Raw genomic sequence first — 21679 nt, 5'->3', positions numbered from 1 at the left:
CATTAAAAGATCGCGGCCTAACGATTGCACGTTTAATGCATGTTTTACGGCGGGCAGCGGGAGAATATAAACAGACGCAGTCTTTATTTGCTGTGTTACTGACACGAGCGCAAGAAAAGGTCTTATATGATCATTCACGAGGAGCACAGGCCCACCCAGCCCCGCTGAGAGGCTGCTTTGATGTGGTCCAGCCACCCCCTTGTGGATGAAGATCCAACCTCGCAGAGCAAAATTGATGCACCCTGAGTTCTTTGATTCCTCTCTAGTCTCCTCTCCCATCCCACACGCCGTCTCATAGTCTCTGACAGGACAAACAAAGCACCCGACATCCCTGTGTTCTGCGAGTCTGAGAGGGAGCTGCTGCTCTGGAAAGTTCCCTCATTGAAGATTAAAATCTCATCCCCTCAAACAGAATATTTTAGATGCCCAACCCTTGCAACACAAAATTTGTGAAATCCGCAACTCACTTTGATTTTTCGCCGTCAGGTTTCCTTCAATTCTGATTTGAGACGGCGTGCAGCTCTATTTAAAGTATAGCAAGAGGGGGATAGTTGTGAAAAATTATGATGCGAGACAAGAGGAAGACACAAACACACAACTGAAGGACTGAAACGTGGAATTTTAGCCTTTTCTTCACAGGTATTTATTTAGTTCATCACGTAAGAAAATAAGACAAAGAAACGTTCCACTTCTCACATTTTCTTTCAATGGCACACAAGGTGAAGGTGTTAAGTTTTTTGGCAGAAAAGAAAAAAGCAACAGAAGAAAACAAAAGAGTGCAGTATGACTTTGCCGATCGCTTCTTTTAAACTCAATGAGCATCCGGCGGTGACGCTGTTAAATAGGAGGAACTAGCCCGATGTAACTTAACTGTTAAAACATACTGTAAGCATAGGCTTCATTTGCATAGCTTAAAGGTGTTAGTTGAAACAAAACTCTTTAGATGAGCTACATGTTCTATCAGCTAATCGTTGCTACCTCAAGGTAAAAGAGAACTTCTGAAAGCAATGAATGTGGGATTATGAAAAGCTCTTGAGTGCAGGTCAGTGGGCCTTTAACCAATGTCAGATGAGAACATCGTCAAACACGAGTCATCCATTCTCACGTTCATATCTTGGTTTGCAGTAAGGCTTCTTTTGTCATACAAAGACTAAAAATTGAACAAATACACACACGCACACAACAAAAAAATGTTGGTATATTACAATAAAACGTCATATTAAATGATCTGGTAAACCACACGTGGACAGGTCCATTCTTGTAGCATATGCTTCGTCAGTAGTCACGTCTTAAGGCTTAGAATGGGTCCCCACACTCCTCCTCTTAGTTCCTACAAACTAACCCGACGCTGAAGTAAATTCAATGCACTGCATCTAAAAAAAAAAAATTGTCTCGACACATTTTGGCATTCAAATATTGGTGCGTTTGAAATCTTCCCGGCTTGTACGCTCTGTATTGAAGTACATTCTCCCCGCCTTTTAATGGACCTAAGGAAGACTTACAAAGAGTCAACACTGTACGTTTACTACAAACTTATGCAAAACGAAAAGAAGGTGGTAAATAAGATTTTTTTTTCTTTTTTCTCCAAGGCTTGACAGACATCTGGAGGGAATCGATATTGTCACTGAGGGAGCTGCAAACTCCCTGCTATGCATGACAGGTCAAAATAAGAGGGTCACTCTTCGACGTTGGTCCCTCTACTATTTCGGCCTTTATCTGCAGCGCCCTCACTAGGCCTTCACACAGACTCGTACCAGCGAGTCTCGCCCTGACGTACTTAAACCCGACAGATCGCAGATCCTGCTCGGATCTCAACTGGAGGTGGATGAATATGTGCACGGACACATACAAAACAAATGTAAAATGACACGCTTCCGGTGTGAAACCACATGCCGTGGTTATTTTTTAAAATCTTATGACGTCATGGCTTCATGGCTTCAACCAACGTTACCTGCTTTGCTTTCTCAATGCAATCAGCTGGAATGGTGAGAAAATAATTTGCCGTCCTTATTCCAGAGACGGTCAAAAAATTGAATGGCTTTTCTCTCCCGGAGGGGGGGGGGGTCGGCTCAGTCACAGCAAACACACACACGCACACACACACACAAACACAAGTCTTTTTCCACCAACAATGCATGTAAATTTTCTTTTTGAATATTACTATTTTGTGGAAATGTTGTTTCCTCTCTCTCGCTCTCTTTCTCTGTCCCTCTTTTTTTTTCCCCGATATCTCTAAAGAGCACTGTTATATCACGTCTCTGCTTAGTTCACACAAAAACAAAACATCCCACAGCATAAACACGACGCTGAGGGTCACGACCGGTTTCAAACAGAGAGGTTATTCAGTCAAAAAAAAAAAAAAACGGAGCTGCTTTGCCTGCAAAGGCTCGTGGTTCGAAAAAGGTGGAGAAGAACCTGCTTATGTAGTGAAAAACTGTCGAATTCGTAGAAGGTGGTGGAGTTTTTTGAAACATGCAGCCGTGTGACAAAAAGGTGAGGGCTATCATTGTGTTTTTCACTATACTGTAGCCCCAGGTGGGAAAGATTTTCAAGCCGTATTTGGCACAACCGGTCAGACAGGCTATCTGTTGCTTTTCCTCTCTGAGAGGATCGAAAAATTGTGCAAATCGAGGCAGGGGAGGGCCTGATATCTGTAGTGTCGACGGCCTGCGTGCTTTAAAACGAGGCCGTGGGACGTTTTAGCCTGTCCTCGTTTCCCTAAATGGAGGCTGCTCCCACAAAAAGGAGCAGGTTGACACGTAAAACTGAAGTCACTGGAATGCTCTGAGAGGACAGAAAAAAAAAATGGAATGGCTACAAAGTCTATGAAGGGGTCAAGCAACAAGTAAACATCAGCCACTTTCTTCGTTCCCATCTTAAGTTAATATCCGAAATGCACTTGACATGGCCCACCCCCCCCCCACCTACGGTTGTGCACTTGTACAGGCTGGAGGAAGGGACTGAATGGTGGGCTGCGGGGAGGAAGGAGGGGCTCTCGGGCTGTGAAGGAGGCAATGGCTGCTGTCACTCCCTCTTGTTGGCTGCTTTCGACTGCTCCCTCTGAATCATGCAGCGGCGCACGATGCTGTCAAAACTCCCCAGGTAGAAGAGGGCGATGGTCCGAAACAGCCCCATGGTGACAATCTGCAAAGACAACCATTATCATCAGCCTCAGCCTGGAGGAAACGCAGCTTCTTTTCTTGTTTCCAGCGCGATGGTGCTCTGTTTACCTGCTGGAGACCCTCTGTGATGGAGGTAACAGGCGACATGCCACAGGTGAGGGCTGATAGCATGTAGCCATCGGGACCAATGGAGCTGTTGAAGTTCCCCTGCTGCAAGAGCAAAGAAAAAGAAAGAGTTGCATTTACAACAAAAAAAAAAAGAAAAAAAAATGATGATCTTCTTAAAGCATACAATATATTTCTAAAATTAGATCCCACTTACCACTGCATCCCTGACAACGACTTTGGCCACTTGGTCTGGTTGACAAACTCCAGACGTTTCAGAGATTAATTTGGTCTCTAGGGGCTGAGAGAGGAAAGAACAAAGGCTGTGAGTACGAGAGTAATGGTCTCTACTGCCAAAACAAAAGGAACTATGCTTCCAAGAAAAGTTCCAGAAATAAACAAACCTTTGTCTCTGTATTGCATTAAACTTTTACCTTTGTCTTGTTTTCTTCGGCCAGTCCCGGAGTGTCAGTGTCGGGGGGGTATGCCACGGTCACATAGATGTTATATGGCTTTATCTGCAGAAGCAAAGCTCAAAATAAGACACATCTAGAGGCCCCATATGCCCCCTGTTGGCAGGTTGGGGATCCTCATTACAATATTAACACCACTAACACCCCCTCATCATCATCAACCCTCACCAGCAAATCTGAGACAAAAATATGCGCTACATTATTATTCCAGTTACATGCATTTTGAATGTGCGTGTTTGGCTGCGACAAGCGTGACAAAGGGACAACGAACCTCCATCTGCAGCGACTCTGCCAACCCACGCAGCGCGAATTTAGACGGGGAGTAGGCAGTGTATCCGAACAGGCCAATCTGCCCCGCCTGGGAAGACACGAACATGATGCGGCCCATTCTGCGCTCCTTCATGGTGGTTATGACGGCTCGTGTTGGGTAAACGCTGCCCAGGTAGTTCACTTCCATCAGTTTCTGTCAAATAGGTCGACGTTCACACGTGTCAGAACGGGGCAGCTGCACAAAGTATTCAATGTGTCCACTTCTTAAAACAAAGTGTCACGCTAAAGCTGTGCTCAGACCGCAGGATAAATCGGCTCTGGACTATTCTAAGTGCCGCGGACGTCTGGTGTTGCGAAAGGTTTCCAGATCCACTCTTAAACCTCCTGAACCACTCGCAGACTCATCAGGGGCCACTTTAGCAACAGACTACGATCGGACACGTCTACGAGGACGATGAGGAGGTAAGTAAACATTGTAGCCCTTGAGGCTAACGTTAACTAGCGCACTACTGCCGACAGACCATCAAACTGAGGAGTAAAATCTCATCTTCAGCTCTCATTGACAACTGGAGATGAGGACTCCCACTTAGGATTACATGGAGTGGTGCATTCAGTGGCCCCTCGATCTGGATTCATGATAATATCCACAAATCACACAGTGTGGAAGTACGAAATGAAACTTGATTTCAAAACCAGGAAGACTCCTGTAGTCTGTGTCTCTGTGTCCAGCTTCAGACAGACAAAGATCAAAGCTTTTTTCCTGGCAAGTATTTAATGAATAAGAATATTTCAAAGCAGCTCATCACTAGTCTTGGTGCAAATATATCATGTTGACCTTGTACTACAACTCTAGTAATAATTAACTATCGAAACAATTACACAAACTGATGCATGGGCAGTGGATTTTTTTTTTATATATATAATGACTATGTATACTGCTCAAAGCGGCTTATTGTCTCCTGAGTGCAAACAACACAATGGCAGCGTGCGCTTACTTTAAAACGTTCCACCTCCACTTCCTCAAACTTTCCAGAGAAGGATGTTCCAGCACAGTTCACGAGCATATCAACGGGTCCCAGCTTCTCTTGAGCCTGCACACAAGAAAAAAAGTTTAGCAATCATCTATGACAGGATTCCTATACGACCCACTGTGGCGGAGGAGATAATATTACCTGTTTTATCACACTTTCCACCTGACTGTATTCGCTGGACACATCCACCGATATGCAGAGCACCACCTAAATAAAGAAATTAAGATATTATTAATGCAAAATGTTCTCAGAGACATACAGGGTCTTGAAGGGGGCTTCAGAACTACTTTGGAAATCAGTACCAAACCCATACCTGTTTGTCATTGATGGCATGCTTCTCCACCTCCTTCTTTGCCTGGAGCAGTTTCTCCTAATGGAAAAAAACCTCACATTTAAGCTGATACAAAAAAAAAAACTTTGCACACGTCATTGTGAACTTCGCCTGCTGCGGTTCACCTTCAGCACGCAACGAAAGCGAGTCAGGTCTCCACAACACCCGACGCTCACATGCTGGCAAACTGTTTAACACAAAATAAAGGACGCTCTGCACGTGAGCGGAGAGTACGCCATCCGCCTGACACATCGGAACAAATTCACCTTTACAGTTTCACGGTGTTTGACACCAAAGTGAGCTGGCGATAGCAACAAACGGGCTGCGACTAGGTTCAAGACAAAGATGCTGACCTCATCTCGTGCCACCAGCGTGATGAATGCGCCTTGCCTGTAGCATTCAATCGCAATGTATTTCCCGATTCCACTTGAGCCTCCAGTCACCTGGAAATGGATCACAAGAAAGATGATTTTTGCCATTGTCTGACCACATTTGTATATATAATTGCCCTTTAATCATGCTCTGAGGAGAATTCAGTCTAACCTCAGTGACATAGCTGTACAGTTGATCATTAACCAAGTTCAATAACACTTTTCTAAGCCTTGGATATATATCAGAGATAGACAACATGTGCTTTATTTAAATGTATTAGGTTTTTATCTAAGTGTAACCTATGAACTGGTAGCTTACTTAGCAGCTTTAAGTTGTTTGTTAGCTTATATTGTGGGCGTGTCTGTCCTCTGAATTGACACCTAAATGTGAACTTGGAAAAAAATCTTTTTTTTTTTGTTCGTTTTTGTAAAATAAAAAATAATAAAAAAATGAAAAAGTTTGTTTGTTTATTAATATTGTCGTTTTAAAGCAGCAGCTTGGTATGAAGCGACAGCCTTCGTGTCTACATGTAGCTACTGTTTCCACCCTGCGTACACTTACCACGACGTGGGCCCCGTTCAGTTTCAGAGGCTTGGGACTGATAAGGGGCGATATCATGTACAAAAGCAACACAAAAGCAACGATGAATGCGGCCACTACAAGGAGCATGATGAACGGGAGAAGGAGCCACCAGGAGTTGATGAAAAGCCAATCTGTGATCGTGGAGCTGAACCCTTCTTCAGAGGACATGGGTGAAATCTGGCAATCGTTAGCTTGTTTGCTAACTAGCAGGCCAGCTTCTGGGGTCCGATAACGGAGCTACGAGGCAGGCGGCGACCCTGAGAGGGAGGGGAGCGAAACACCGAGGTCGGAGGAGGAGTTGCTCCGGGGGGGGGGGGGATTGGCAACGAATCAAAGGCGTTTAACTCCCAGGTTAAAGTGCCGCAACGGACCTTAGCTCCCCGTGACAAAGCACTGCCTGTATAAACCAAAACAAACCCAACTGTGCGCTGGGAGCGGACGTTTAGCGGTCGCGCCTGGGATTTGTAGTTCTCAAACCCAAAGTGTTTCATTGTTAGTGCAAGGCGCTGCTCGAAATGGACGACAATTCCCACAATGCAACGCGCGGCACCACACCATCCGCCGTATCCGTCTGAATCCGCTTCACGCCCACGCTCAACACCAATCTGAAATGCTACTACATAGGCCAGTGGAGTCAAACTCCTTTTAGTTCGGGGGGCCACATACAGCCCAATTTGACGTCAAGGGGGGCAGACCAGTGAGATAACAGCATAGTGACCCATAAGTAAGTCGATTTTTTTTTTCATTTATTTTAGTACAAAGAAGAACGAGTAAAGTAGGAGAATGTTTACATTTAATAAACTACACTTCAAAAATAAGTAAAGAAAAATAAGAGCAATTTAGACTCATTGCTGTCTATTGTTTAGTCCTGGGCCTTCTCTTACTAAAGCAGTGGAAAAATGAAAGATAATAGTTATTTTCATTGAAAAATTGCACTGTAATTTTCACACTTCGTTCACATTCACACTCACAATTCATGCTGCAGGTCAAATTTGACCCTCTGATAGGCTGCTTCTGGCCCCGCGGGCCATATGTCTGACACCTGCGATAGGCCATGGGGTATTAACAGACAAACAACAAGGACTAGCTGTTTAAATTGAGGTCGATAACATGCCGTTCATTGGTTTTCTTAATGCAGCTTTAACTTTTATTTACACTGTGGAAATGGAAAAAAAAAAGAGAACATTTTATGCATGATTTACCTCCTCACAAAAAAAGGCCTTTATATATGTATGTATAGACATTTACAGTATAAAGACAGATGATCCCCATCGGAAACTCACAAGAGACAGCTTGCACAGAGTAAAGTTGTACACACTCTCTAAAGGAGCATACACGAAATGTACAAGTGCTATACATTTCTCAGTTGTAGTGACAATGCACGATATAATACGAGTGAAACTCATTTTAGAAACAATCCAATTAAAAAAACAAAAACAAAAACAAAAAAAACAAATCTTGCAGCTTTTCTAGAAGGCACATGTTGCACACTGCCACTTGACGGTTGGAGATGCATTCCTAAGTTGTAGAATATACATGATGACCATGTCTACACCTGAGCCATCAGTGTCCAGCTTCAACACCTCAGTCCTGTCAAAATTTGCAATGTGGCTTTTTCATATAAGGCTTAGTCTTTTTATTTAGTTTTGTTTTTTTTGCAGTATGTATTTAGCATAATCAATAAAGTCTGATGATAGTGATGGAAACTATGTACACTAAGATGTGAAAAAACAAGGAGTGACAAAGCTACTGTAGAAACGTTAACACAATGCTGGTCCGGCACCATGGGTTATCTGCCCTGACGACTGTTTTTCACTCAAATGACAAATGTGTAAACATATTTCAGTTGTCATTTGTTTGGAAACTGGATAAACAATCCAAAGTTGCCACCGGGCAGAATGGAGCTCTCGTCCAGACAATCTCCATCTCATAACTCTACAATGTCCACCACCTGGAGATAATGACATGTTTCATCAAAATCAATTCTGTGAACGCATGCTCTGCTTCGCCCTGCACAGGATTAATACATTCTTTATAGTACGCTATAAAATGCTTGTTTTTTTATGATAAAAATAGAGTGAGGTGTACTATTACAACACAAGAGCAGGTCCTTCCTTAAAATAAATTATTTCTGTCTTACTTGCAATAATTATTTTAGATGTCTGCCATTAGTTTCTCTAATCTTGCTTGATTCTGCTCAGTAACTTTAGCGCATGAGTCAAACAACTGTTTTTGCCTATATTCCGTTGATTCTTTAATAAACGTGGGATGTCTTCAATCTTCTTTGGACAAAAGTGAATATCAAATAAAACCAGGTCTTCCACCCTTTGTGTGGTTATCAGATTGGGAAACCAGAGCAGTAATCTCGCCCACTTAGATAATCCACAAAGTCTAGTGAATGGTTAGGATGAGACAGAGAACAAAAGGGACAAGGACAGTAAAGACACACAATCACAATTCCTTTGCTTTGGTTTGGCCTGGATCAACTATCCACTCTAGCCTTCCTGTCCAAAGTCTTCTGTGAATTTTTTCAGTTTCTCAAGATCTTGCTCGTTCACTGTTGGCTTTGTGCTGGACAGAGACCTCAGCATGTCAGCCTGAAAAGACAGGACAAATAAATATAATATTCTTATACTGATATAAAATGTGTGACAAAAAGAAAAAATCTAGTGTTTCTGTACACTTACCATGCACACTACAGGCTCCAGAAGCTTCTCCCCAGGAACCTCCATCCATGTCATTTCAATGGCGCTGGGATCCCCAGGTGAGCAAGGAGTCAAGAGGTCATCTACAATTACGTTGGGGTCGTTTCTTGATGGACCTCGTACCTTATTTAAAAAGAGGTGAGACCAAAAGTGTCAGTAAGTCATTTACAACAAAGAGTTAAACACAGACAGATATATTTTCAAAGGCTTACCCGTTTGAAGTGGGTTGCTGACTGGACCTTTCGAACAGGCTGCATTAGAGCGTCTCTGACAATGATGCTGACATCTGCTCCCGAGTATCCATCTGTCTTCTTGCCCAGAGCGACAAAGTCAGACTCGGTGAGACTGTTCGGAGTGGCTCCCAGGTTGAGTTTGAACATGAAAGAGCGGGCGTGCTCTTCGGGCAGCGGGATGTAGATCCTCTTCTCAAATCTGAGGTGAGATCAATCGACCACAGTGAGCAAAGGTAAAAGACATTAGAAAGACAACCTTTTATTACTAATGACAATTACCTTCTTCTGATGGCAGAGTCCAGAGTCCATGGTATGTTTGTTGCCCCAAGGACCAGCACTCCCTCATTGTCATTCCCCACACCTGTAAAACAAAATCAAAGGGGGGAAAACATTGAAATGTCTTCCATTTGATTTGATACAAATCTGCAACCATGTAAGATTTCTATTATTTTCTAAAATGATCTTAAAACCATCCACCCACCCACCATAGCAACACGTTTCCCTTGTGCACAGTTCCCCTAACAACTTTGTATTGTGATAAACATATCTATGTAAGTAGAATGATTTCAGTAAAACTTGAGTTGTAGAAAATGACTGAAATCAAAACGGTGCTTCACCTACTACATAAACTTTTACTTTCCGCTTGAGTGATTGCTTAAATTTCATAGGCTGTTATCTCAAGTGATACTTAAATAAATCTATATTTTGAAATTGACTTGACACCAAGAGTGAAGATGCAAATACATTTCTCTTCACCTCTCACAATGTTTAGTAGTCCAAAATAATTGCTGGAGCTCATGAGACTTACCCTGCATCTGAACCAGGAACTCTGTCTTAATACGTCGAGCCGCTTCGCTCTCATTCTCGCTTCTTGAGCCACAAAGGGAGTCGATCTCATCAATGAAAATGATAGATGGCTTATTCTCCCTTGCAAGGCTGAAAAGATTCTTCACCAATCTGGGAAACGAAAGGGAAGATTTTAGAAAACGAAACAGCAACTTGAGCAGCTCGCTTCTGTATCCTACACACACACACACGCGTTTCTGTGAATTGCTGCTAATAAGACTCACTTTTCACTCTCCCCCAACCACTTGGAGACGAGGTCAGATGAGGATATTGAGAAGAAGACTGAGTTGTTTGCCTCTGTTGCAACAGCTTTGGCCAAGTAGGACTTTCCTGTACCTGGAGGCCCAAAGAGCAAGATTCCCCTCCATGGAGTTCTCTTCCCTGTCAGACGAGTAAAGATATAAATAAGTCTATATTGCTGTCTCCAAAACACCATCAACTGCACCGAGGCAGAACAGTGTGTATCAATCGTTGAATGAAAAAGGAATGAAGGGGAATAGGTTCTATCCAAGATTTCATACCTGTGAAAAGGTGGGGAAATTTGATAGGAAGAATAACAGCTTCTTTGAGTGCCTCCTTTGCTCCCTCTAAACCAGCAACATCATTCCATTTGATATTTGGTTTCTCCATAACAATTGCACCTGGAAACAATTACACAGCACATTAATGACACTTCACAATACAATAATCAATAAAGTATAATGCAACTTAATTTAAACGAAAAGAACAACAAAGCCCGTAGAAGGAATCATTAAGCAAGGATTACAAACCTGAGAGTTGGTTTTGGAACTTCTTTTTCTCTGGATCATCCCCCTCATCGCTTTCATTCCTTGACACAAACAAATATATAAACAATAGTAAAAAAAAATAAAAATGTGGGGTAAAAAAGATTTTGTTTAGATTGATCGATTTAATAAGAGGAAACTGCTTTTCCAATCATATCTGAATGGCATCACATGAGGTATACTGCCCCACCCATTTACACACCCTTTGTCATCAGATTGTGACTCTTTCACAGGCTTAGCAGGAGGAGCTTTCTCTTTCTTCTTCAGATACTCTTTCAACTTCTCAGCTCTGTCCAAGTATTCCGCACATTTTGCGCGGATGCTCTGTTTTGCTTTGTCACCCTGGGCTTCATCTGTTGGGAATCAGTACAAAAAAAATAAAATAAGCGAAAACGATTTCAGTCTTAAACACTGGTTCCACTGTTGGGAACTTTGATCTCTACTATGTGGTCTAGTGTTTAAGTATTCTTACTACAATGTGTTGATAGTGTACAAAAGGGCCTTCATTTTATTTGCAAGTCCCTCCTAATACAATATAATACAATCCACAGCCATCAAGAAAGATTAATATCAAACCGTCTTTCCTGATGTGGCTGTGGGTAGTGATGATAAGACTTAAATATGTGTAAAAACCGATGTGCTTTCTTATGCCTTACATTTTACCACGTGAAGGAAGTACTGAACGGCAGCTTGGTACAAGCGCAGAGCCTCCTCATAGTTCTGAGCTTTATCCTCCTGAGCCGCCTTGCTGGCAAGATCGATGGCTTTCTAAAATGACAAAGACAAAGGACAACATTAGCTGAACTGACACTTGCAGGGCCTTACAATGACAGGGTCTCTGCATTATGTGTGTCAAAACAAGACCAACAACACAAAACAAGCCTCAAGGTAAAGATGTTCTGAAATTACATACGTACAGAAAGCTATGAATTCAGTTATGAGTACAAGTTAAAAAAACACTTAAGTTAGTATATAAGTCCCAGCAAAGCTACCTTTATATACACACTTAGCATGGTCTACAAAATGTAACACCTGCCCCGTGTTGTTACACCACAACATGGGAGGCTTAGAAAAAAACTAGCTTAGAAAGTCAGTCTTTCACTTCCCCTTTATTACAGTAAATATAACGAGTAAGTACAACATGCTTTTTTAAAAAAATCTTTGATGCAAATTCAATAATGTAACTTATTTTTTCTATTTTAAGTGTGCATCGTTTAGAGGCCAAATAAAACTAACTAGCTAGCAGCGTTAACGTAATCATGCTATTGGTCAGTGGAAGCTCAAGCTAATGTTAGACCTCTACTCTTACAACCGCACAGGAAAACTGTAAGTTTAAACGTAATAATGCTTTAGGCCATGATGTCTCTTTTTTGTGGGTTTTATATTGTTTACGACTTCGCTGTCTGGTAGCTACCAAAGCTAATTATGCTAGTTAGCGGCTAACGTTAAAGTTACGGTGTTTTGACAGTTGGACGCATTTATACTCCGTGTAGCCACTAAGAACTAGGCCGGATATTTTGGTTTTCAACATCTGGGACACTTTAATCGCTTTAATTCAACGCGGAAATAACTTTTTAGACAATTTGACCGTTTTAGCCAGCTCTTGGGTTGGTCCTCAACTTACCTGTAAATTATTGTTGGCAGCCATAGGGGCTCGTAGCTTGTCCGGTAATCAAAACGGATGTAACACCGCCGTGCGCAAACAACTTTTAAACACTCTGCTTGAGAATTCGTCCGTTTTCGTGGACTGTTAGCGCGAAAATTGAGGATTTTGTTGGACTTGTTTTCGTTTCTTAGATCGCTCCCGAGTCTGATCGAGGAGGGAACTTCCGCATTGAAGAGTCGATATTCGCGTGCACGGAATGTGATGACGTCAAGACGTAGCGTCGGTAGAGTCGATGGTGTCCGGAAATAACCAACAGCACTGCGTTTATTACTATAAACTGATTAAAGTGCATTTTACAGCAAGTAAAGCAGTATTAGTTAGGCCTACATTTTCCACCACCAGGGTGTGTCTATTTTGTTATTGTACCATTACTTATTACTTATTTCTTATTTATTTTTCAAATTCCTTTACAGCTATAATTTGTTATGTGGTATTTGTGGTTTGTGGGTTCTCCCTACCACACACCTCTACAAATACAGTCAATGAATGAACTATGAATGAATGAACTATTAACATATTCTAACACAAATTAGCGGCCATTCGCCACAACCTTCAATAAAGTTTTGAATTGAGTTTAAATCATTTGACCGAGTAACGCTTCTGCTAAAGCTCACCGATATCATTATTATTTTTAGAGACACAGTATGTTAGCATCTGTAAAACAAATATTATGTATGTAATTTCTGTAAGAACCTCCTTATTCTCTAGATACTGCTGTAGTTCTTCCACTCTGTCCAGGTACTGTTTGCATTTATCTCTGATCTTCTGGTTACCATCTTTTCCCTGGGGTTCACCTAATGGAAAACAAAGTGATTATTTAGCAAAATAGTATAGACAACATAGCTTTTTGTCATCACATGCCATCTTTGGAAATAAGTGTAAATAGTAAACATTAATATTGTTAAAACTGCTTCTGTTTTAGCTCTGGGTCACAGCAGCCTAGCACGCTCGCTACACTGACATTTAAGATAGAGAAGGGACATCATTAACGTTGACATTTGTGCTTTTCCTACTCTTGAGACAGATATTTAATAAGCCTTGTAACTTAATCCATACAAGTGGAAATTTCCACATACACACCCAGACTACGTCCATTAACGTTTTACTTTGTAGAAAAAATAGGCTCATCAGCAATTGGTAGAAAAAGAAAACCATGAATCGACTATAAAGGGTCTAATATCTCAGTTAATGCCAGCATGACATCAGTTGCCTGATGTTTCCAACCATAGTTACGCACGTTTCAAAATGTGCAGAAAGTACTTGACAGCATGTTGGTAGGACAGGATGGCCTCCTCATAGTTTCCGTCCTGGTCTTGCTGCGAGGCCTTCTGTGCTACAGCAATAGCTTTCTGACATGGGAAGGAAAATAGTTAGTAGGACAGATACTATCACACCTTGTATTTCTACAGAACTGACCTTGACAATTTGTGTATGAGCCTTTAACTCAGTTCATATCATCTAAGTGCAGTCGGCTTCAGCCAGAAAAGAAGTACATTGTACACTGGGTACTGCAACTCTCTCTACTCAGGGTAATAACCCAGCACTGCATCTCCCGTCTCCAGCTGGTTCAAAACGCCGCCGCCCAGTTATTAACAGGGTCAAAGAAGCGAGACCACATCACTCCAATTCTTGCATCATTACACTGGATGCAATCTTAGGATACACTTCAAAATTCTTCCGCTTATTTATAAATCCCTCCATGGTCTCGCCCCTTCATATGTCTCTGAGCTTCTCACCCTTTACACCGCCACCAGAACCCTCAGATCCTCAGACCGTGGTATGTTGGCTGTGCCACGTTTCACTGGCATTTGATTTGTTTTATTTCCTCATCTGGTCACCTTGGGTGTTAATAGTTTTTCATTTGTTGAGACAGTGATGTTAATCTGAAATTTGCATGTTGATATGACATGTTGAATGTGAAGCACTTTGGTGCAAATGCTCTTTGCTTCTTAAGGTGCTATATGAATGAATTGAACTTACACTAAACTTAAACATTGTTGTTGCTTTACAATCTTAGCTACAGATGTGTAGCTATAAGTACACCGTACACTGTAAAAAAAAAGAGCTATCATTTGATCAGTTGAGAGGTTAATAGGTAATACATAAAGCATGTATCTACAACACTATTATTTTGACCACCCGTTTTCACTGGGAAACACAGAAACACATTAGTGCTTAACTCAACAGGACCGCATCCTCCCACTTTTTAACAAGGTTTCAGTGAGAACAGAACATTGTAATAGTCATAAAGGGGGACTGTTATGTTAGAATGCATTATTTTACAATTTTACCTAATGAAATGGTAACTCTTAATATTCTGCCAAAACTGTTATTCTCCCAACACTTTTCTTTAATTGTACTGACATTTTGTTTAGTTTTGAAGCTGTTTGTATTTGTTAGTTGAGGGGAAGAAATCGTGTCCTCAGTTCAAAACGTTTCTTGCCATTAGCACAAGTGTGCTGTGTAATATCTGCCTAAGCAGACGGAATCTCTTAACTGTGTGAAACTAGTGGACAAGTAGTTACTAATATTAGATATTTTTATTAATATCAGATACATATACTATCCACCTGATCTAGAAGCTCCACACTCTCCAACAGCCCAGACCCAACAGAGGTAACCACTCTAGCACATTACGATAGAGAAACATTTCCATAATCACGGAAATTCCTGTTAGAAATTATGATTTGCCACATCCCCCACTTAATATAGCTGTGAATGAATCATTTCGCAGATTGCCTTTGAATCTGTGCAGTTGATGTGATTCACTATTTTTAGTCGGCGATGGATTACAGACAGCTGTAGCTATAGCGCACACTCACAACGTATGCGCACATGGTTAATAACTGCTTATTTGCTACAGACAAAACACGGAAACGAAGATTAATTAAGCGCAGAAATATTTTTTCCTCAGCATGTAGACTATGTGTCAAAAAGGAACCGGTCGGACTGCCAACAGCAAAGAGACTTGACGCCCCACTTCCTAATCAAACGGATAGACTCCGGTCTTGAGCAAAGTTTCTACTCATCCTACCTGTAGATTGGTGGGATCCATGCGGCGTCCTGCTTGGTTTTAAACGCGACAGATTCAACCACTGATCCCAGTCGGTCTTGTTTCGTTTACCCAGCAGCGAGTTCCTGTTTACTTTTCACTCACTAGGCAGTGACACAAGAAAGCGGTCTGCCCAGTTAAAGGAATGGTAGCGATGCTGACTTGGACTCTCCTGTCAGTGAGTCACGGTGCTCAATTGTTGTCGTGCAAGTTGTACACACAACACACGTTGCTAAATGACTGATTTAAACCCCCGAATAAAAAAAGAGCTGTTTTTTCATATTCGCTTTCACTAGACTAGGCCCCCCAAAACAAAGGGCGTAAAAACTGGGACAGGAAGGCTTTCGGTTGTTATTCACTCAGTATGGGACTTTCTTATGTCAGTGATAGACAAACCTGTGCGACTGCGCGACACACAAAAAAATCCCCTCTATGACTCACGTGTGATGACAGTGCGCACCACTAGAGGGCGCGCCAAGATTACCGTAAAGGGATCAGTAAATTGTGGACTCACTACACAAGTTTGAGGCTCAATCCGCTTTCATTTCTAACCTATAAAATACATTAAAAAATCATATTATATATATCGTATATCAACGTCATATTAAGAACAGTCCACGCATTAGTACAAAAGTCATTATAGAATATGCAAAAGTGCTTCTTTGCCAGTTGTCACATCTTTAATTTAATAAATAATTTAATCGTTTCAGTTTATACTCGCACATGTTTTGGATTTTAACTCCACCCACCCATACAAACACACACACACACACAGATCCCCCCCCCCCCCAAAAAAAAAAGAAGAAGAAAAGAGAGACGAGCTTCTGTGAACACTGTGATGGCAGACCTTTGGCCTCACTCACGAGATTAACGTCGAGCAGACCGTCGACAGCCTGACACCTGATATCTTCAGTGTGGCGCACAGATTGATTGGGAACACGGAAAGCTGCCCGCGTTCAGTGTGGGGACATGCTGCGCAGGGAGAGCACACCTTCACCAGCGGATTAGCAGTTGCAGCACTTAACTTTGACTCTGACATTAGTGGACGCGTAGTCCTACTGGAGGAGCTTCGCGCGTAACTCGCAGCCCATTAGCGCATTTCATGGGGATCCACAGATGACAAGACCTGCACGCTGCGGGTTGCTCACACCATCTACGAGGATCTCTGATGTGGAACATGGCGAGAGGGATGAGAGGAGCTCATCTCCCCGCCGTATTATTTACCTTTTGGATAACACTTTTCAGGGACGCAGATGGACAAGAAACTTTTAATGATGTAACAGGTTTCAGTCTGAATCCACCGTACTTCAACCTCGCTGAGGGATCTAGTATTTCTGCCACAGCAACCTGCGGACAGGATGGGACTGGCGCACCGAGATATGATTTATATTGCAATCTTGTCGGAGGACCAAATACCGAACTTCCTCCTCAAAACATACAGGTAAGAAAACAAAACGACCAGTGCGTAAAAAGCCATAGCAGCACCACAGCAGCGCTGCAATGTAATGTTTTTTATAACGAGTTACATGTAGTGAACATGAAGATATGTTTGAAATTGAATTACTGCCAGAAAGTCGACACAAATGCGTTATTTTTGACCAAGACTGCATTTGTAAATATTCTACTTTCAGGAGCGTTCAGAGCCCCTTGCCCCCCCCCCCCCCCCCCCCCCCCGCCGGGGACCCTGAAAGTTCTGCCCGCCCTGAGCAGCTTGTACAGCTGCCAGAAACAATTTTACACCATTGTAGTAGAGTCCCGCGTTTTCTAAAGGAAATACCCTTTCAACAGTGGTCTTATCCCCTCAGGATTTTCTTTCCTGAAGGGCACCGCACAACAGTAAAAAGCACAGCTTGATGAAAATATGCCATCGCACAGTCGAGGCTTTTTGATCTACATTATTGTTGCACTGTTTTTCATTCTTGCAGCACATGAGTAATTTGCCTTCATCGACTCCACAATAAATCGTGCCTGCGGTTTGCTGCAGCCCTTAACATGTGTGTGTGGTTTTAAAAATCCAAATATATGATGCCATTCTAGGGTCAGTTTTGTGACTTCTGCAACTCCAACGACCCAAACAAAGCCCACCCGGTGACCAACGCCATCGATGGGACAGAGCGGTGGTGGCAGAGTCCTCCTCTGTCCAAGGGAATAGGCTACAATGAGGTGAACGTTACCCTGGACCTGGGGCAGGTGAGATCATCACACCTTTCACACCTGCATGAACAGCTGTTCCCTGCTCTGTGAATAATGATAGCTGTGTGGTGACAGGAAAATACTGCACCTGAATGTTAAATGTGGGCAAGAGGAGGAAAGTTTATGTCTTTCTTGGCTATTCCTGCTGCTGCAGAATGAGACTACTTGTGTAATGTAGCCAAGCACCTTCACTGCTGTGAAACTGGAGATTCCCAGCTTTTGCCGCTTCTTTTTGCCATCGCTCCGCTTTTCTTTGTTTTTACAAACGCTGGTAGTTGTTTGACACAGTGTTTCGTGATAATGTTTTCATTTTGAGCTTCATCACTTCAGCTAGCAGCAATCATGTGAATAATGTGCTGCTGCTGGATTGTTGCCAGGAGCCAGATTCACGCCCCCCTAGACTGGCGAATATGCTTCTATTATGACCCATGTCCCTGACAAGAGTCTGGCCAACGGCCCATAAAACTGCACCTCACGCTCAATTATCCGCCGTGAGGAAAGAGAGGAATGCTGTGTCTGGATTAGGGATCAGAAGGATGTAAAATAAGATTCAAGAAGTGCAGGTGGAGGCTTGGGACCCTGAAGGGTTTTGACTAGTTTTGGAGAAGATTTCAAATGGAATATTGCAAAAAAAAAACCTCTCTATTTTGCACGTGTTGCATCTTTGGCTCCCAGTGGGCACTGTGTGAGACAATGGGTGTGGGCTTTTCTACCCCTGTTTTTAGAAAGACTTAGCTGAGCAAAGATCCTGCATGGCTAAATATAGTCCACGCTTACAGGAGGATGGACACATGCCTCTAATACGCGGTAATGCCAAGTTTATTTGGGAGCCGGGAAAGCAGCATTATAACATTATAGTGTGCTAAAAAAGAGTGCGGCCAGATCTCTGTGACTACCAACCGCACACAAACACACACCCTGTCCTCTCTCAATGCGACAACCACCTCACCCACATGCACGCAGCACGCACCTGTCACACACATTTTTCTTCCGATGGCATCTGTTGCAACCACCAGCACTGTAAATAAGACTCACCTGCCACCATAGATTAAGCTGTTTGTTTTAGCGTTCAAAATATTATGCGAAGAAAAATTCGGAGCGGAAAACTGAATAATGAGAATTGAATTATCAGAGGCATTCGTGACTTAATAAAGAGCCGTTAGTCGGAAGTTTCCTCATATCTGATATATCAAGATGTAAGAATGATAAGCTTATCATATAGGTTCTAGAGGCACTTTTCCAGAAATGTATATTACAGTAAAGCCTGACAGAACATGAATTTTAAGTATAAACATTTTTATGATATATGTGTTTATGTATATATACACACACACAATTTATGTGGTTCGTTTTTGAAATTTAAATTGCTCTCCCTCACCATGTACCTCGTATATGATTGACTGTTCCATGTGAAACTTGGATAGCTTTGTAGACCCCTTTGAAATGTGCAGGATAAATGATCTGTTCAATGAAATATGTGGGCTAGGCCGAGCTGAATGGGCGCTGTGGTTTCTTTCATGACTGACGCAGGTGGCTGTTCGACTGTTGTCTGCACAGCTCCAAGTAGATATGTTAGATAATGGCACCGTTGGTGTTTATGTTAAAATGAACAGGTTCAAAGAGGGGGGCCTTTCTTTTTTTGACTGAGCTGTTTCCGGTTTTTATGTTTCAAAGACGGTGGTTTGAAGAAACGTCTGCCAAGTTTAAAGGCAGACTAATCTGATCTAAAGTGAACCCAGTAGTCGGGCAGACAAACCACATTTGGATGGATTTCTATGAAACTTCCCCCCAGAGGATAAAACCATACTTAATCTTATGATCTTTTCACTTTTATCTATTACCACCAGTAGGTTGACGACTTTGGTTTAGAGTTAAGTGTCTTTGCAGCTATTTGAAGGACTGGGATGAAATTGTGCATAGATGACAGTTGTTTCCTTAAGAGTGAATTCTCATTTCTTTTCTTGTTCTGCCTGTTAAAATATTCTCGTAGCTTGTAAAGTATGTCAGTGTCTCCTTTGTAGACCAATAGAAAGTTTTCTGCAGACATGTATGGTTCGTCCTTGAAACACCCATATGGTTGGCATGTTTTAAATTTAGATGCCTTGTCTTGTAGCTTTGTTTGTCTTTCGGGCAAAATATCCTCAAAGCTTTTCACCGCTTTCATTAACTAGCACGGACCCTAAGCGCTTCTTGTGACAACACTTTCCAAATTGCCTCCAGCTCAGTGTCATCTCATTTCAGGATAAACCCTGTGTCTCAGACAGGCCGATGCAAGCAGGCGAACTGCTCCTTGTTTTGTCACTTCTTGACTTTTGACCCGCCACCCATGACAAATCCCACCTTTAATCGGGAAATGACCTCAGTGATCTTCAATCGGCTCCTGTTTGACAGTTAAAGATAGTGTTTGTTTATGTCTTCAGTGATTGAATATGTCTGTGAGAAGAGGTGTGTGAGATCCCAGAACAAATCTTAATTGTTTTTCACTGATACAGATCTGTTTATCCAAACACAGAAATCAATCAAGAGCCAGTAAAACATTACACTTATAAATTTGTGCTACATCTATCACCATTCAAACAGTTATTTTTCCTGGAACTTTTACCCTTGTTAAGCTATTTACAGGTAGGTAAGCCATTGTTCTGCTAAACATTTACAACATGTATCAGACTGCCAGTCACTCCTTTTTTCTGGGGAATGTATTTTAGGAGCCCTGACCACATGTACTTATCTGCTTGAGTGAGCCCAGAGTAGACCATGTGAGGCAAACATACCAGGGCTTACTGCTGTCTGTGTCCTGTTTGATGAGACTGAACTGAATCTCATTGGTAGGCGATGGCTGGAATTAATACTGGATTGAATTAGGTTCTGATTAGTTGCTGACTGAAGTTCAAGGGGTTGTACTTGTGTTTTCAGGTGAAGGTTGAGGCTGTGGGTTATTTCCGTGGGTGTCAGTGGTGAATAGTGTTGGTGATGGAGCTGTGTGTGGCTCTGATTGCAGAACATCTTGTTGTTTGTCTGTGATTTATAGGCTGTGTACTCAGCAGGCTGTGATGATGGGTATGCATGACTTTCACTTTGTAGAGGATGTGAATAGGTGCATAGAATAGATCCATGGCTTTGCTTTGTAAAGAAGTGTGAAGAGACTGATCTGGTTCAGGTTAGTGTTATGGCTCTAGCTCTGCTCGCAGTTTTGCAGCCGAAGCTTCCAAGAACTAAATTTGAGAGACATTCCCTCGGAAGCTTATCCTCTCTCTCAGGGGTCCACCTCCCCACGAAATTGGTTTGAATGTTTTATTTGCAGCCGTCGCCCCCTTTTGTGTTAGAATCCTTCCAGACGGTATTGTGTGACATCCTTTCTGTGCTCTTAGACTCTCACAAAGGTTTGGTTCTTTCTAAGCCTTGTTGAAAGTGACCTAGCCTTCTCTTTTCACTGGATAAATGGATGGAAATAGAGAGGTGGTGTAAATTGGTGGTGAGAAAGTTCTTAAACAGAAAACACACACAAACACACAAGTCTTGGCTGAAAACAGCTCATTTTCCCACTTGTTGAGGCCTCTCGCTGAACAGATGTTATTCAAGATACCATGCTTGGATTCTCAATTGATCTTGTGCGCCCAGAGTCATGCAACAGGTGGTTTTCAAATATATATAGTCGGTAATCCCAATTGAAAAGTCTTGCGATTTGCAAAACAAAGCATGGCCTGTAAACCCCTGTTGGAGCTGTTGTCTTTCCTTCTGCAAACATGTGCTTGCCATGAAGATTAGTTCATACAGTGTAACAGGCCCAGTCTAACCCCAGAGACAATATCGGTTGTTAGACATGTCCCTATTGCTGCGCTGACGATGGAGGTGATGTAAGTGCCTGTCTTTAGCCAGGCTGCCCGAGGCGCCAGGCCAACCCAACAAATATTTA

At 42.3% G+C, this 21679-nt stretch overlaps 3 protein-coding genes across 5 annotated transcripts in view; 1 reads left to right on the top strand and 2 right to left on the bottom strand.

The window, feature by feature from the left end:
• Positions 1-619: 619 nt before the first annotated feature.
• kdsr (3-ketodihydrosphingosine reductase) lies at positions 620-6852 on the bottom strand. Its single transcript, XM_047589001.1, has 10 exons — positions 6266-6852; positions 5686-5775; positions 5315-5371; positions 5143-5208; positions 4966-5061; positions 3972-4163; positions 3662-3745; positions 3445-3528; positions 3231-3332; positions 620-3144 (listed from the first exon to the last, which is right to left on the bottom strand). The coding sequence occupies exons 1-10, from the start codon at positions 6452-6454 to the stop codon at positions 3025-3027; spliced, it is 1080 nt and encodes a 359-aa protein (XP_047444957.1). The 5' UTR covers positions 6455-6852; the 3' UTR covers positions 620-3024.
• A 554-nt stretch (positions 6853-7406) lies between these two features.
• On the bottom strand, positions 7407-15876 carry vps4b (vacuolar protein sorting 4 homolog B). 2 transcript variants are annotated; one of them, XM_047588999.1, is made up of 13 exons: positions 15556-15876; positions 13759-13870; positions 13215-13315; positions 11512-11623; positions 11058-11208; positions 10841-10899; positions 10592-10711; positions 10295-10451; positions 10033-10181; positions 9504-9585; positions 9204-9423; positions 8974-9114; positions 7407-8883 (listed from the first exon to the last, which is right to left on the bottom strand). In XM_047588999.1, the coding sequence occupies exons 1-13, from the start codon at positions 15574-15576 to the stop codon at positions 8782-8784; spliced, it is 1527 nt and encodes a 508-aa protein (XP_047444955.1). In that variant the 5' UTR covers positions 15577-15876; the 3' UTR covers positions 7407-8781. The 2 variants fall into 2 exon arrangements, with proteins under 2 accessions (XP_047444955.1, XP_047444956.1); XM_047589000.1 differs by lacking the exons at positions 13215-13315; positions 13759-13870; positions 15556-15876 and adding an exon at positions 12480-12728.
• Positions 15877-16391: 515 nt separating this feature from the next.
• The window catches only part of LOC125010405 (laminin subunit alpha-3-like), a 49720-nt gene continuing 44432 nt past the window's right edge, over positions 16392-21679 (top strand). Inside the window, exons 1-2 of one of the 2 annotated variants that reach the window (XM_047588997.1) lie at positions 16392-17014; positions 17611-17763. In XM_047588997.1, the coding sequence (XP_047444953.1) occupies positions 16742-17014; positions 17611-17763 (426 nt within the window). In that variant the 5' untranslated portion in view covers positions 16392-16741. The remainder of the gene's footprint in view (positions 17015-17610; positions 17764-21679) is intronic. The other variant, XM_047588998.1, reaches the window with a different exon arrangement.

Source organism: Mugil cephalus, chromosome 7 (genome assembly GCF_022458985.1).
Source record: "Mugil cephalus isolate CIBA_MC_2020 chromosome 7, CIBA_Mcephalus_1.1, whole genome shotgun sequence".
NCBI lineage: Eukaryota > Metazoa > Chordata > Actinopteri > Mugiliformes > Mugilidae > Mugil > Mugil cephalus.
This window is presented reverse-complemented; position numbering and strand designations above follow the sequence as displayed.

Excerpts from the sequence above, each read along its gene's own strand:
- kdsr (XM_047589001.1), bottom strand. The coding sequence starts at position 6,454 with ATGTCCTCTGAAGAAGGGTTCAGCTCCACGATCACAGATTGGCTTTTC. Across the intron at positions 4,164-4,965 it reads TGGAGGTGGAACGTTTTAAA|AAACTGATGGAAGTGAACTA; the intron begins GTAAGCGCACGC and ends CCTATTTGACAG. Across the intron at positions 3,333-3,444 it reads TCGTTGTCAGGGATGCAGTG|CAGGGGAACTTCAACAGCTC; the intron begins GTAAGTGGGATC and ends TTGCTCTTGCAG.
- vps4b (XM_047588999.1), bottom strand. The coding sequence starts at position 15,576 with ATGGATCCCACCAATCTACAG. Across the intron at positions 11,209-11,511 it reads CTTCCTTCACGTGGTAAAAT|ATGAAGCCCAGGGTGACAAA; the intron begins GTAAGGCATAAG and ends GATTCCCAACAG. Across the intron at positions 9,424-9,503 it reads GACTCTGCCATCAGAAGAAG|ATTTGAGAAGAGGATCTACA; the intron begins GTAATTGTCATT and ends ATCTCACCTCAG.